A 15,355-nucleotide genomic window follows, 5' to 3' on the forward strand; every position below is an offset into this window, starting at 1 on the left:
AATTCATCTCTCTGTTATTTTATCTTTTGTCGCTGTAACTTTTTTTATATATACCCATTCAGAACATATAGTACATTCAGTACCCATTCAGAATTACTAATGGATGTCATAGCAGAATTGCAGGAAGGCCAATGATATTATGAATGCATTCCTAGTGTATAAAAAGGTCTGGTTGTGTTAATATCTCAGGGATATATCTTCAGCATATGTATGGGACATCCCTTGTGATGTTCTGGGGATCTTATATTTATTGTCCCTTCCACTTTCTAAAGACATCATCCAGAATCAGATTCTTAGTATATTTTCAGGCTATGATATTTCTGTTCCACAAAACATCCACGGCTTATGAATTGGACACCACTATGCAGAGTGAATATAGGTTATGTTGTGTTTGTTGGATTATGTAACTTAATTTCTTATATATGTATATTATGTACCATGTGGATAGCAGCTATTGAATTAAAATCACTAATTAATATCTTTCAATAATTTATATACAATTAATAAACTACAGATAGTATGAGCGAATTTAGGTAGATTATTGACAAATGTAGAAAAATAAATAATTTACCTATTAAAGCAATCTTACATAAAAAACAAATTCAATACAATAAAGTGATGACAGTTGCCAAAGATTTGGTGAGTATGATGGAAATGCAAGGAGCAGCTTCTTCAGATAAAGAGGGCGAATCAAAACTAAAAAAATGTTTAATTATTGAAATTTTGTTGAATCATAATGGACTCTTCATTTAACGAATAGGAAAAACTAAATGTTTATTATTTCTTAGGAATATGGGAAGTAAATAGTTTAATTACCCAATCTTAAAAATATTATTTAAAGATGTTGATCTATAAATTTTAAGTATTGAAATATATTAATTACCATTATCTTATCCTTTTTAATTTATATCAAAGAATAAAAATCCACAAGGGATTTTACATATTCTGGAGATTTATAAGATGTCATTTGGATATCCCCTTTTATCCCGGGAGAATGTAGGACATCAGTAGGGTATAGGATATGTTGCATATCTCAGGTATCATTAATATATCCCATGATATTTCAAGATATATCCTTGAAGTTCTGGACACCCAGCATACATATTAACTAATGGGATAAGTTATTGATGTCTAAGGTATGTCGTATGCTGTATGGGTAATTTTTATAAATTGATCTTTTGTTGTAAATCAACATAGTTCTAATGCAATGGTTTTAAAAATTTCCCCTTTAGATAGATTTATAGTTACTTTTGTGCGAGATTATAGAAAATATAAACAAAAAACAGGTTTTTTGATTTACTAAAAGGTAAAGTACGTACTTTCTTAGAAAAGAAAAATCATAAATTTACATCAATTATTAAACCTACATTAAACAAGCCATTCTTGTTTGTTGTATTGTTTAAGCTGTCTTAGACAGCTTAAACAATACTAAAAGCAGTGATCAACATGGAAGAATTATATAATTAATTTGTATATTTGGTGAATTGCAATTCATATAGTTCATCAATAAAAAATTTTGTTCATTACAGTTATATATTTAATGGTTAAGATCATTGATGTAGCTGTAGGGTTTTAGTGAAAAATACATTACTGGTGTAATAATGTAAGAAAATATCAAAAATATCCAATATGAAGTGGAATAGTGTTTACATGATTTGACTTCATAACTTCTCATTTTATTCTACTCAGTACCTTTGTTTACAACTACCTGCTCTAAAATCTTTTTTTTTTAGACCCTATTGCTGGGTAGAGGTTCATATAAAATACTTGTGTATCTCTAAATGTTACACAGGAAGTTTTTTTTGTTAGCCTTTTAATTCCTGCTTCATAGTAATAATATTCCCGAATATTCAAGATATCTCGTAATGAAATAAGTTTGGTTTATTATCACTGATTTTAAAAAGGTATAAATTGAAAGGCTATACTTTGGATTTTTAAAAATTCTCTTTTGTGACAATTTTATTTCATTATTGCTGTGAATTCTTAAAGTTAACTTATTTTCCGGATTGTAAAATAATTATTTCTTTTAAATTTTACTTAGGTCAATAAATTAAACTTATTTATAACTTTTATTTACATTAACACAATCTAACGTAAGATTTTTGTCATATGTTGTATAATAGTATTATTAACATGCAAAATATGTCTTTTTTATATTCATAACACTTTATTTCATAGAAAAAATGATTGTTTTTAAAACACTGTAAATGTTATACAAACAGTTGATAAAAATAATGTTATACATCATGTGAAGTGACATAATCATCCATATGCTAATACATGTAATTATTTTGTTGTCATTACATTTGTTACGTGCTTCTGGAATTTTATTAATTTTTTTGGCTAACATGTTATACATAGAAAACTGCATTTCCTTTCAACCTCAAGATTCCATTTTTATATATTTTATATGCAAGTCATTTTGCAAAACTATGTTAATGCCAGATGCTTTGGTGATTGACGTTACCAATTAATTAATAAAAACGAAGAGTAATGAAGCCGAACAACACTGGATGCAGTTTTCTTTTAGATAGATAACTACATATTGTTAATATTTAATTTTAGGCAAATTATGTTGTACAAATAAATGATTTAATCACTTTTTTGATTGAATTCTCAAACTTATTTTAAAATGTTATCAGGTCAATAAGAAATAATTGGCTGTTATTAAAATAGTAGTTTGAAAATATATTCATAATTTATCAAAATAGTTTATTCTAAATTTTATTTTAATTATAATTTTAGATTAATTTTTATAAGAATATTTTATCTTTCGCTTGGTTTTTTCATGCAGGACCGAAATATGGTAATTTTTAATGCATAATTCAATTATTATTTTGCTGCTTCAATTATTGATAGATTAATAGGAATATCCTGTATCAGCTTTATTGCTTTATTGCACATTAATTATTTAGTCTGCTCCCCTAGTATAAATAAACATATATTATTTATATAATGTTATTAATTTTGGTAATATTAATTTTACTATTATTATTATTACATATTGTTATTTTGTACTTATTAAATTAACCCTTTTAGCATGTGCAACAACATTTTACCTAATTTTACCTTACAGGTTTTTTTTTTGAAGGGTTTGTAAAACTTTGGTATGTACTTTCAGTAACAGATTTGTTACCATACAAGTTTTTATTTTTTTATTTGCTTATTTTTAGTTTCTTTCAACCATCTTTTTTTAATTACTGAACTCAAATTAATTATGAATAATATATTTTTTTAATGTAAATTTAATGAAATAGGTAGTATTTAATTTTTATTTTTATATTTTCATTTTTATTTTCCCTAATACGTATTTATGTATTATTATCTTAATTTTATAATACGTTATCTAGAAATGTATTATAGGTCTCTCACTATGATAAAAATGTTACAATTGATTTTGGATATAAATCTATTAATAGTTATTTATTAGGCCACAGACAAATTCACTGTCTGACTTATTTCCACAGCAGACTCATTTAACTTTCATCAATCTCCATGTGAAGTCTACTGAGAATAGTTTCTCATACTTTATAAATAGTTTCTTGATACTGTGTTATCAAAAGAGATTAGAAATGTTTTAATGAAGTTGTTACAACAATTTAACAGTTTAAGTTTCAATACAATAGCATTTTCATGATGGGAAAACTCAGTGCAACTGGATAGTAAGACATACGACCTTTTGTATTGACAATAATTTCAAGAACGAATTTATTTTTAAAAAATGGATATATTTTATACTTTCAATTATTTCAGTAATGTTTGCCACAAAAGTTATATCATATTTAATTGGTCTGAACAGTCTGATTTATTCAGAAAGTAAAATTTCATTCTAATGAATATTTCTAATTCTTTTCATTATTGATAACTAACTTCGTTAATAAGATTTTTTTAATTATTCATTATTAATTTATTATTAATAAAATGTTGGTATATAGTTTTATAATCTTATTTGTGAGTTATTAAATGTTTTATGTTTTCTTTATTATTGTTACTCATAATGGTTTTTTTATGTGTAGATAACCAACAAAAGTATTTGTATTTAAATGTTGCTGCATTTCCTGAAGAATTCAGTTGCATCAAAGTTTTTTTAATCATATTACTTACCTTCAAACATGAAAATAATGTCATTTTGTATCTTTAATAATAACTTGTGCAATTAATTCTGTTCTACCTCAGTTGGTTTATCTTTAGATTTGATTTTATAGTCTTCACTAAAAATGAAATTTTAACTTTGGTATGGTAACTAATGCTAATTTTTTACACATATTTCTTAAACAGTTTTTTAATTTTCAATTTCATTTAGCTAATCCTCCAATTTTTAAATGTATTACTCTTGGTGTAAAAGAATTATCCACATAATATTTTCATATTAATGCCTCATATTTATCTAATTAATGTTTGCATCAGATACACAGTCTGCAACACTGTTGTTAATCATTGTTTTTAAATCAACTGGTAACGTGTTTGATTGAATGAAAAATGTTAATAAACACAAATCTAAAGACTTGAAAACTTCATGTTAATTAACTTCAATATCATTGAGATCTACAAATATAATCAGTGTAAGAGTACTGAGTAACTCCCAGCCTAATCTAAGTAGAATGAGCATCTTGGGTCATTAAACATTTGTTGAATAATGTGAATTTTTTGTCTTTGATTGCCATTCAGATATCTCAACACCTGTTTGACCAACATCACCTCTCTACCCAACTGTTACAAATTATACATAAAATGTATTATTTGGATATCTCCATTTATTCAAAAGTTGTTTTAATTGAGATTCTCCGACCTGTCAAATTAGGTCATGTACAATTTGAGAAGTTAAGATTGTCAAAGGCAGCCTCCCAGGTTTTAGGTAGATTTCATAAGAAAGTTACCTATTGTAATGGGTACTTTGATTCAACTTCCAGAAAATTTCAACATAGCTTCACATCTCCCATATCACAAAACTACCATCAGTTCAAAAGTTTATATACACATTTATATATATTTTTCATTCTCTTGTCGACAAGATAACTACCATAATTTTGCGCCAATCACTTTCAAATTGATACATAAAATATAACAACCCAAAATCTTGGTCAAGTTCATGAATGGGCAAAATGGGACCATGGGGGTGGAAATGAGGGACTTTTCGAAAAAACAAAATATCACTATAACTTTCTTATTAAGTAAAATATTGAATTTGTTTAAAGTCCTTACTATTCTTTGGATAAGGGCCTAATTTTATCTAAGTAAAGTATTTGGTATTACCAACCATTGGCCCATGGGAGGGAATGGAGTTCTGAAGACAAAAAAAATCATACTTTCCTTAATAGGCACAGAATCGAATTGGTTTAAAGTGGTTGTTAGTCCTCTAAACACTACCTAAAACTTTTGTCTAAAACAATTTTTGATATGACCAACCCTTATGGCAAGATGACCAAAATGTAGCTGGAATTATAAGAAGATGGGGCTTGTCGTATGCTAAACATGTGAAACTTTTTCACATGTAACCATTGTTGTGTTGAGTAAATTTGAAGTTTTTTTCTTAATTTTAAGGTGGAAATCTTTTTTATCACCTACTTAGCACTGGTGAAATCTACCTCCATCTTTGACTTGCCAAAAGAGTTTTTTTTTTCTCATAATTAGAATTTCCATATGAAAAGAGTTTATAGTCCACAACAGTGACAACCACTTGTCACTCATTGTTCACATCATACATATTTGGATTTCCTTCACAGATTTCTTCTGCACATAACATTCCCATAACCAACATTGATTAAGTCTGTTAAAAATCTGAAAAATTGTAATTTTACAATAAGATATAAGATTCTTTTTGGCTACAGTGACAAAAATATATTTACATTTTAAAAAGTGATTTTACTGAGAACACCTTGATATGCAGTAAATGTTGAGTATGACTTTGACCGCTGACATTTCATTTTTTTAACTTACCTTTTAATCTTTTTATTTTCAAGATGCTATATACAGAGTGGCTGGGAAGTCAAATTACCCCGTAAAGTTAGAACTAAAAATTTGTAATGAGTTATAAATAAAAAATGCGATATTATAATGAATTATTTTATTTATTCACTTGATACATAGTATTGATTTTAATGGTCCAGTAGTTCTGTGTGTTGCCTTCATGTTGCACACACAATTCTATACATCACCATGTCCTCTGTGACATGCGACAGAGCATTTCTGGTGTTGCGTTACAGAAGGCATCCCTCATAGCAACAGACAGTTCTTCATATGTGGTGTAGTGATGTGCAGATACATGTGCTTTGATAATTCCCCATAATGAGTTGTCTGGTGTGGTGAGATCAGGACTTTATGATGGCCATGACAATGGAGCTGGTGATGCTCGAGTACCACAGCCAATTCAACGTCCTGGAAATTTTTCATACAGTAACACATAGACTAATAGAGCAAAATATGCAGGGACTCTATCCTGCTGTAACCTACTCATTCCTTGAGATCCTTCTTTTGAACCTGTGGCCTCCAACATCTCTAAGAAAGTTTGTGCATTCACTGGCCCATCAAAAAAATAAGGACCAAACAAATGACAAACTGTCATTCCAGCCCGTATCATGACTTGAGGTGGATTTCTTCCCAACGTTGTTGTGTAATAAAGATTTTCTTTCGCCTAAAATAATGCATTTCTGGCATGCAAACTTTGATTGATTGCACGTTCATCAGTCAAAAGCACCTTTCCACAGTTCACTGGGGCAGGGAATTTTTCTAATAAAGCCTGGCAGGATGCAGCGCGACGTTCCATGTCTGCACCTGACAGTTCATTGATGAACACTGGATGAAATGGCCAAAATTTCAGTCCTTTTTCATATGGTCTTGCATTGTCATTTGCGGTATATGAAGTTCAGCTGACCATTTACAAGTTGATTTCATTGGTGTTTGTTCAATGGAAACTGCAACAGCAGCACATGTTTCTAACAGCGTTAACTTTTGTTCACTCCGTGGCCTATCTTTAACACTGCCTAATTCAATTGCACGTTTTTCCCAACCCAACATTGTTGTTTTTCATAGTGGTAGCTTATTGAAATGTTACTGAAACATACCACTAATTAGCTTCATTGTTTGATTTGTATGTTGTCGTTCATAAACGCATATGCTTGTCACTTTAGCACAACTCTATTTTACCCAGAGTGTGTGACGTAAAAGTTTATTGCCAACCAACTCCAACAAAAATATTGTATGTTCAAAACACATATTCTAACTCATATTTTTCGTTAACTTTAGAGTCACAGTGACTTCCCAGCCATTCTGTATAACCCTGAAATATTTCAGGTGTAATGAAACCCTCAAGTTGCAAAGAATTCTGTTATCATCATATTATTTAAATCCTTATCACTTGGTACAATTATTTTCTTCTACATATTTTCTTCATTACCACTGGCATATTCATTATCATCAGCCTTTAGTCTACTCCGAAACAAAATTTTTAATTTTATCCATTTCCACTACATGATTTTCTACTTGTACACATTAAAGTTTCCAATTTTCTTCATATTTGCACAATCATTTAATTGAAAACCCTCTAACACTCTGCTGAGTTGGCAGATTGATAGTGTCTTTGTCTTTCAATTGAAAGGCTTCAGATTTGAATCCCAGTCAGGTTTGGAATTTTTTATTCACTATAAATAATGCATATATCCCCAGTTACATGTTTTGAGCTTATATTGTGAATTTATCTAAAGAAAAAATAATTCAACTCCTTTTGAAAATTAAAAAAAAAATTGTCATTTATTTAGCAAATAATAAAGATAAGACACTTTTGAATGGGATGAATTAACGTAGTTAAGTAAAAATTAAATTTATAGTAAGACTTGTATTAGAACTTGTAAAATAGTTTTGAGTATAGAGAATATTCTTCATTTTATCTGGTAAAATTCCATACAGTAGGAAGATTTATTTTATGTTATTAAAAATAAAAAGAAGAAGACACATTTGTTTGTGTTTATTGCAGAAAATCAACATACATTCAATTTGAACAATATAAACCTGCATGATAATTGTACACACAGTAACATTTTTGAATCACATTTTAGGCTTTATTTTTAGATATCTAAGTGAACAAAAAAGACTAAAAATGTCATCATAAACATACATATTACAATGACAACATTTATTGTATTTTATTTAAACAGAATGTAATTGAATGTAGTTGTTTATTTATTTATTTTTATATAATTTTATGCTCATAACTTTCAATGAATTTATTTATTATTTTAACTTTATGAAAAATTGTTATTTTTCATGACTGTTACACTTACAAGTAACTGAAAGTACTACCATTGTACATTAAACAAAAGAATGTTGCAGTTGTATTCCAGACTTATTGGAAAATTGTTCCTTATCTTATTTTTCTACATAAGATACAAACAAATAAAATTAAACATATCTCATTTTTAAATTGTATATGCAAAATTATATATTTGTGTTAGTGTAAAACTTTTGTTGGCAACAGAGGATTATTTAGAAAAAAATAAAATAAACGGAGTAGAAACTTATTAGATAATGTTTACAAATATGTTTTTGATATTTATTATTCATGAGAATTAATAGAAATTATCTTTCACGTTAATTTTTTTTTTTGGAAATATCAACTAATTTAAATTATGTACATATGTAAGTAAAAAACTGTTAAATCTCACAAAATAGGAATTTAATCAATACATTTCAAAAAAGAATTTATGCAGTTTTAACATTGATTTTCAGGTTGATATAAAATTATAACATAGTAATGTTTTATAAAATGTTAAATTTTATAAAATGTTTAATATAATTATGGGTTTTATTTTTCTATTATTTTTTTTTTTCAATTACGCATCATGTCAATATAATTTTGCGTGTAAAACAATACTAAATCATAATAAATATGAAATTTGTTGAGCATGATGAAATATAACACTTTTCTAAAAAAAACTAAACATTGATAATTTATAAATTATGTGAATATTTTCTTCCAGGGTATCTTTTCAGAACTAAGTATACATCTTTAATTTCATCATCAAAGAAGCTGCATTATTAGCTTCCCAAAGGAGATTGAGAAAACTATAAAGCAAATGATAGCAGGGAAAGCAAGTGACTGTGATGAAGTCCAATTGGAAATAATTTGTGCTGTCGAACAAATAAGGGTGGATTTGTTAAGCAGAGTACTGAAAACTGAAAGGAAAGAAAAAAATGCATTTGGAAAAGTGATAAAATAATATCATTGCACCAATTATATTAAAAAATGTGATGGAGAAACTGTGATAATTAGAGATGTAAGATGTATTTTGCAAGCATCAAAAGTATTAGAGAAAATCGTAAAACAGAATCAGAGAAATAGTAGAAGAACATAACAATCTATGGAACAAAAGTGTGGTTTTTGAGGATATATACGCTCGATTAGCATGGTTTTTGTTACAAGAATGCTGATGGAAAATAATTAAAATTTATGACAGTATCTCTGAACAAACAGAAAGCTTTTAATAAACATGACCAAAAAATTAGTGGGCAATAATTTTCATGGCCAAGATAATGCAAGATAACTGAAAGAACTATTTACAAATGAAATTGGGATTTTCAATGTTATAACTAGTTTCTGATAAATACATACTCTTGTTTATAATTGAGAAGAACAAAATTTATAAAGAAATGAAGACAAGACTTGAGGAAGAGGAAGGAAGGAAAGTGTAACTATTTGCTGATGATATTGCCACATGTGAAAATAATAATATATATTATTATTAATTATTACAAATATTATTATTATACAATAATCATTAATATAATATTGCAACATGTGAGTGATGAAAGTGACAATTAAGTTCAGATAATGCTTGTTGCATGAAGTAAATAATTGAAAAAATGCATGTGAAAGTAAGTAAAAGAAAAAACAAGACCACTAGTAATAAAAAAAAATGAAAATTATCAAGTAAAAATAAAAGTTTGATATCAAGCTAGGAAGATCACAGGAAGGCAGGAAGATAAGAGAAACATAAAATACACAGAGTGCAAAATTTCTGTAGGGTACACAGAGTGCAATTTCTATAAGCATATATTACTCATCAAAGTTTAGAAAGTTTGTTGGGTAAGATAGGTTGCTGGGTTGACAACTGGCTTTTTCCTGCCTATATTGTCCTGTTGCAGTATTACCCACTGTATTGTTAACAGTGTCCACATTACTTCAGAAATTTCAAGTAAAACTACTGCACATGTATGTGTTTATACTTGCCAAACTTTGATGAGTAATAAAAGGACAATGACTTATGTGAAATAAGGAAATGTAAAGAAGGCTTTCAAAGATGTACTTCATACCAAATCTGACAAATGGAGCATAGGCTTCAAAAGAAGAGAAGGAAAATTTATGAATATATTTTATTTTTATAAATAAAATTTATTTATGCTACAAGGTACGGAAATTAAATTTGACTGGACTACACATCAGAGAGGTAAAGAGGGATCGTATGAGGATTATAGAAATTAGGGCTCTAATAAATATAGAAAATGTGTTGATAGGATAGAAAGAAAAAGATTAGGATTATTTAGACACAAAGAGAGTAGGGAAGAAAGGACATTTTTGAAAACTGAATTGGAGGCATATAGGAAGAGACGAAGAGTTAGTTGTCTTATGGAATAATGGTGCAGGAAGGGATGGGGAAGTAAAAATAAAACAGAAAATACTTGGGGAGTGATAAAGGAATAAAATGAGGATCTATGATTCACTGCCCAGTCCAGTAATTGATAAGAAGATGAAAAGGAGAATAGAAAAGAAATAAACTAAGTCTCACAATTAATTTCAATAAATTACTCAATTAACAATTAATAAACCTACTCAACTATGAGAATTATTTTTGCAGAAATTTTACATTGTCAATTTTTATTTAATTCTTAATACATACAGAATCTCTTGATAGATTTTTTTTTTCATTTATTCATATTGTTGTATGCAGAGAAGTGCAGTAAAAAAATCTAAACTTTTAAACACAATTTCAAATTAATTCTACATGGCAGTGGAGACTCTGTATGCAGAAACCACATAGTTTCTGTAAAGATTAACCTTACAGGATTGAATTACATTGAAGGCAGCAATTATTATCGTATTTGCTAAACTGAATAAATATCTGACTAGTAATTCAAAGACAAAATTAAAATATTGTGCCCAAAAACAGAAGCAGCAAGATCTCAGTGGCAGTCTGTTAGTGTTTTCAGAAGGTTCTGGGTTTGAATTGTGATTATGCTTGGTATTTTTCATATGTTAAAAGAAGTTCATATTACATTCCCACGCACAACTATTGAGTTTATTTAATGAATCATCTAATTAAATAAACAGATATTCAGTGATTCACTTTTAGACACAGTAAACATAATCTGCTGACTACAACATGAAAATTTTATGTATAATATTAAAAAAGAAACTTTGAAAAATTTGAATTTTATATAATTTAAAAAACCCTAAATGTGACAAAAACATCAACAAACAAAACAGTTAATTTTTTAGTAGATGTTTTTTAGACTCCTTCAAACAGTTTCAAACAACCTAGCAATAGGCGTTATCAATATCTCACACAATACATCTAATGAAGAAACTGAATAAAAATCTCTAGAACACATTTTCATACTTTTAAAAAATGTCATGCTTTACAATGTTTTTTGAACAAAATGTTATTTATTTTTAAGTTTTATCAGGTTTTGATAGTTTTAATTTAATGGAAGGATAAGTAATAATTTTATTCAACAAAATATTATGCAGGTATTGTAATAAACAGCTGATGATATTTCTAGTTTCTGTAAGAATATTTCTCATAATTGGATTTACTTATTAATTAATCTGATGACTTATTAATCATAATTTAATTAATAGTACAGTAAAGAAACTGAAATTATATCAACAGATTAATATGTTAAAAATCTCAGTTTTCATGAAGTGATGCAAATTATTGTGAATGATTGTTAGTATTTATAAAATAAAACTTTTTTTTTATCCAGTGATGATTAAAAAAATAAATTAATTGTTTAGGGAAAATCCATAATAAAATGTTCAAGTGTAATGCAGGTTTAATTTTTTGTCTTGAAGTTTCATTATTTTATAAATTAACATCATATAATGAACATATGTAATTAAGCATATTAATTATGTAATTAAGCATTTATTTAGTATAAAAAGTTTTCATTTTATTTTTTAGATTTGCTTGCTGTATTCCCAAAAAAAGTGAAAACTAGATATTTCCTCAGATATAAAAATTTTCAAATGTCCGAAAGACAAATAAACAATGAAAATTTTCATAGTCTTATCTACCCACAACAAAATTGTTTTTTTCTTTTTTTTTGGACTATCAGCCACATTGTTTGAGAATCAGTGATGTTTATAATTTTTACTGTACTAGATTTAAAGAAAAAAATTTGAAATTATTTTTATTAAAACAAAAATTTTATTTAGTATTAATAATTTACAAAGTAATATTTTTACCTAAATGATTATTTTAGCTAAAATCGTAGTAGTTTTTAGATTTGTCATCCTTATTTTTCCCAAAGCAATTGCCTTCATACACCTTTGCTTTTTAAACAAAATAATTAAAACTGCACATTTAAAATCATATTAGTTTAAAAAATTACAACTGCATGCTTTTATTAAAGTTAACAATTTTATTAATGTTTATACATTGTTATTTATATAAACCATTTTGTTTATTAACTTTATCTATTATTAACTTTACCTATATATTATATTGAACATTAAATTTTTTACATGAATGTTTTGGCAAAATTTCATTCTTATTCAAAGAAAATATAATATTTTAGTAACATGTGTTTATTTTATTTTCAAGCAGTAATTTTATGTATTAATATTATTGTCATATTGAAAATTACCTATTCCATTCATTTTTTAAAAAAATAGTATGAGTACTGAGTTACCAATTAGCATCTCTTCTTATATGATATAAATTAAAAAATCCAAGAAATTATTCTTTTTTAACCCTCTTTTCCTCTTTTTTCCCCTTCGTTTTGTCTTTTTCTCTTATTAATCATTTCACTCTTTCTCTCTCTGCTTCTCATCTTTTTTCTTTCATCTCCTTGCTTTTCTTCCCCATTACTTCTTCCACTTTCCCCTTTTTCCTTTTCCAAATATCTTTCCTTTTGTTCTACTACTCTATTTTGTTTCTCCACCCATTAATAAGTAACAAGCCTGTTCTGACTTCTTAGATTCAATCACTGCTGGTATCTTCAAATATAGATGCACTGACACACAAATTTTGAATGGTTCTTATTTTTTCTCATTACACTTTTACACTTTATTGCATTATTTTATTATTTTGTATCATTCTTACATTTCTCACTCATTTCTCTATAACAGTTATCAGTTTGATATAATGATATGAAAGATAGGAAGTTTGGTGATTTACCCAGTAGCTACCTCAGCTATTTGTTTGCTGCCTTTTTTTGTAATTCTGAATAAGAGATTGAATTCCTAGATAATTCTATAAATAAAATTGCCAGCTCATTAACCATCATTAAAGGTGCAGCAGTTTCTCCCAATTTGTACAGTTACAACCAGTTGGGAAAGCTAGCTTTCATAATACCTTACATAATTCTTACATTTTCTAGTCAGGATTACAGATAATCCAAATAGGAAGTGAGAAATTGAAGGAGCGAAAGAATGATTTACAAAGAAACTCAGAGTTGTTCAGGAGATAACAAATTGAAATTGACACTGAAATTATGACACTTTTTTCCAAGACTCTTTTTTTAAATGCATATGTTAGGATAAAATAGAGTCCTAGATTGGGGAGTATAGTTGTACCTCTTTAAACCCAAGGGTTTCGTAACATGAGAATAGCATCTTGAAAATAAAAACATATAATTAAGATATCCATTCATGTCCAGCTCAGTGGCTTTGTGAAAAAAAGTATTGAAGGTAATGAGATTGAGAATCATGAAAAAGGGTTGGACCTATCTGCAGAGGGACAAAATAATCCAAAAGAAAATCAAAATGAGTCAAAAAACCAATCAAAGGAGTGTTTTCACGCACTTCCAGGTAGTGGTCCCGCTCTGCTCAAAATTTCACTGCATATCTGGGAATATCTTTAGGCTGGGAGTAACTTATTACTAATTATCAAGCTTGCATTGAACCCTTCAGTGTATTCTGCAAGATGCTATTCTCCAGATATTGAAGAGCGACTTGTATAATATACTCAGTGTTCCAATTGAAATATTATTTCACCAAAAAGTATTGATACATGTGGTACTACTTGAATTATTTATCATTTTCCTAAATTTCTTTCTACTTATTTTTCCTTTTACCATAATAATTGCCATTTTATTACAACATTATAACAGTACCAATCTCTGTAATGAAGTAGAAATGAATATACTTCCATCTTTAATCCACACATTACATGTTTGAATCATGATCAGACATAGCATTTTCCACATGCTATAGATTTCCAAACTTCACACTCTCTAAGTTGGTATCAAGAAAGATGTCTGGTTGAAAATCCTACCCAATAAGTCCCAAAAAAGCTGGTAAATGGGTATAAAAAGTAAAGGAAAAATTTTTATAAAACAATGTTCAACTCTATTAATGAATAAAAGTCAAAATCCAAACCAAAAAGTGTTCATAAACATACATACATGCTGAATTCAATAATGAACTGTTAGTTTGTTGAAAATAATACACCTATGACCTTTGTTACTATTTTTAATTACTTTTAATCAGAAGAATCAAATCTTAATATCATTCTAAAAATATGTTTTTATTATTAGTAGTATTAATATTTTTTGAAAACATTAAAATTACTTAGGTTTTGCACTAACATAGCTCTTTTTGATTTTATTATTTTTTTATTAGTATGCATATTATTATTATTTTAGATTAATCATTAATTATTACCAGAATATATTCAAACAGTTTTTCTTTAATCAATAAAGCTGTAGATTTGCTTTATTAGTATTTCATTTTTTATTTTAATTTATTTAATTTTAAAAGAATAAAACAGATTATTTTACATTAAAAAAAATACTTGTATGCAAATGAAAAATATTTTTATTATGATAGAAAATATAATAATATATATTAATTTCATATATTATTTTAATTTCAGGTTTTAAATTATTGCCCAAAAGATATGAAAGCAGATATTTGTGTACACCTAAACCGTAAAGTGTTCAATGAGCATCCAGCTTTCAGACTTGCAAGTGATGGCTGCTTACGAGCTCTTGCAATGCATTTTACAATGAGTCATTCTGCACCTGGAGATTTACTTTATCACACTGGTGAATCAATTGACTCATTATGTTTTATTGTTACTGGTTCTTTGGAAGTAATTCAAGATGATGAAGTTGTCGCAATATTAGGTAAATAAAGACT

General features: G+C 27.5%; 1 protein-coding gene across 3 annotated transcripts in view; it reads left to right on the top strand.

Moving 5' to 3' along the window:
- LOC142331129 (potassium voltage-gated channel protein eag-like) overlaps positions 1-15,355 on the top strand; it is a 754,244-nt gene that overhangs the window by 729,338 nt on the left and 9,551 nt on the right. For all 3 annotated transcript variants that reach the window (XM_075376818.1, XM_075376819.1, XM_075376820.1), the window contains exon 11: positions 15,090-15,342. In XM_075376818.1, coding sequence (XP_075232933.1) covers positions 15,090-15,342 — 253 coding nt within the window. The remainder of the gene's footprint in view (positions 1-15,089; positions 15,343-15,355) is intronic.

This window comes from Lycorma delicatula, chromosome 10 (assembly GCF_047948215.1).
Source record: "Lycorma delicatula isolate Av1 chromosome 10, ASM4794821v1, whole genome shotgun sequence".
In the NCBI taxonomy this organism is placed as follows: domain Eukaryota; kingdom Metazoa; phylum Arthropoda; class Insecta; order Hemiptera; family Fulgoridae; genus Lycorma; species Lycorma delicatula.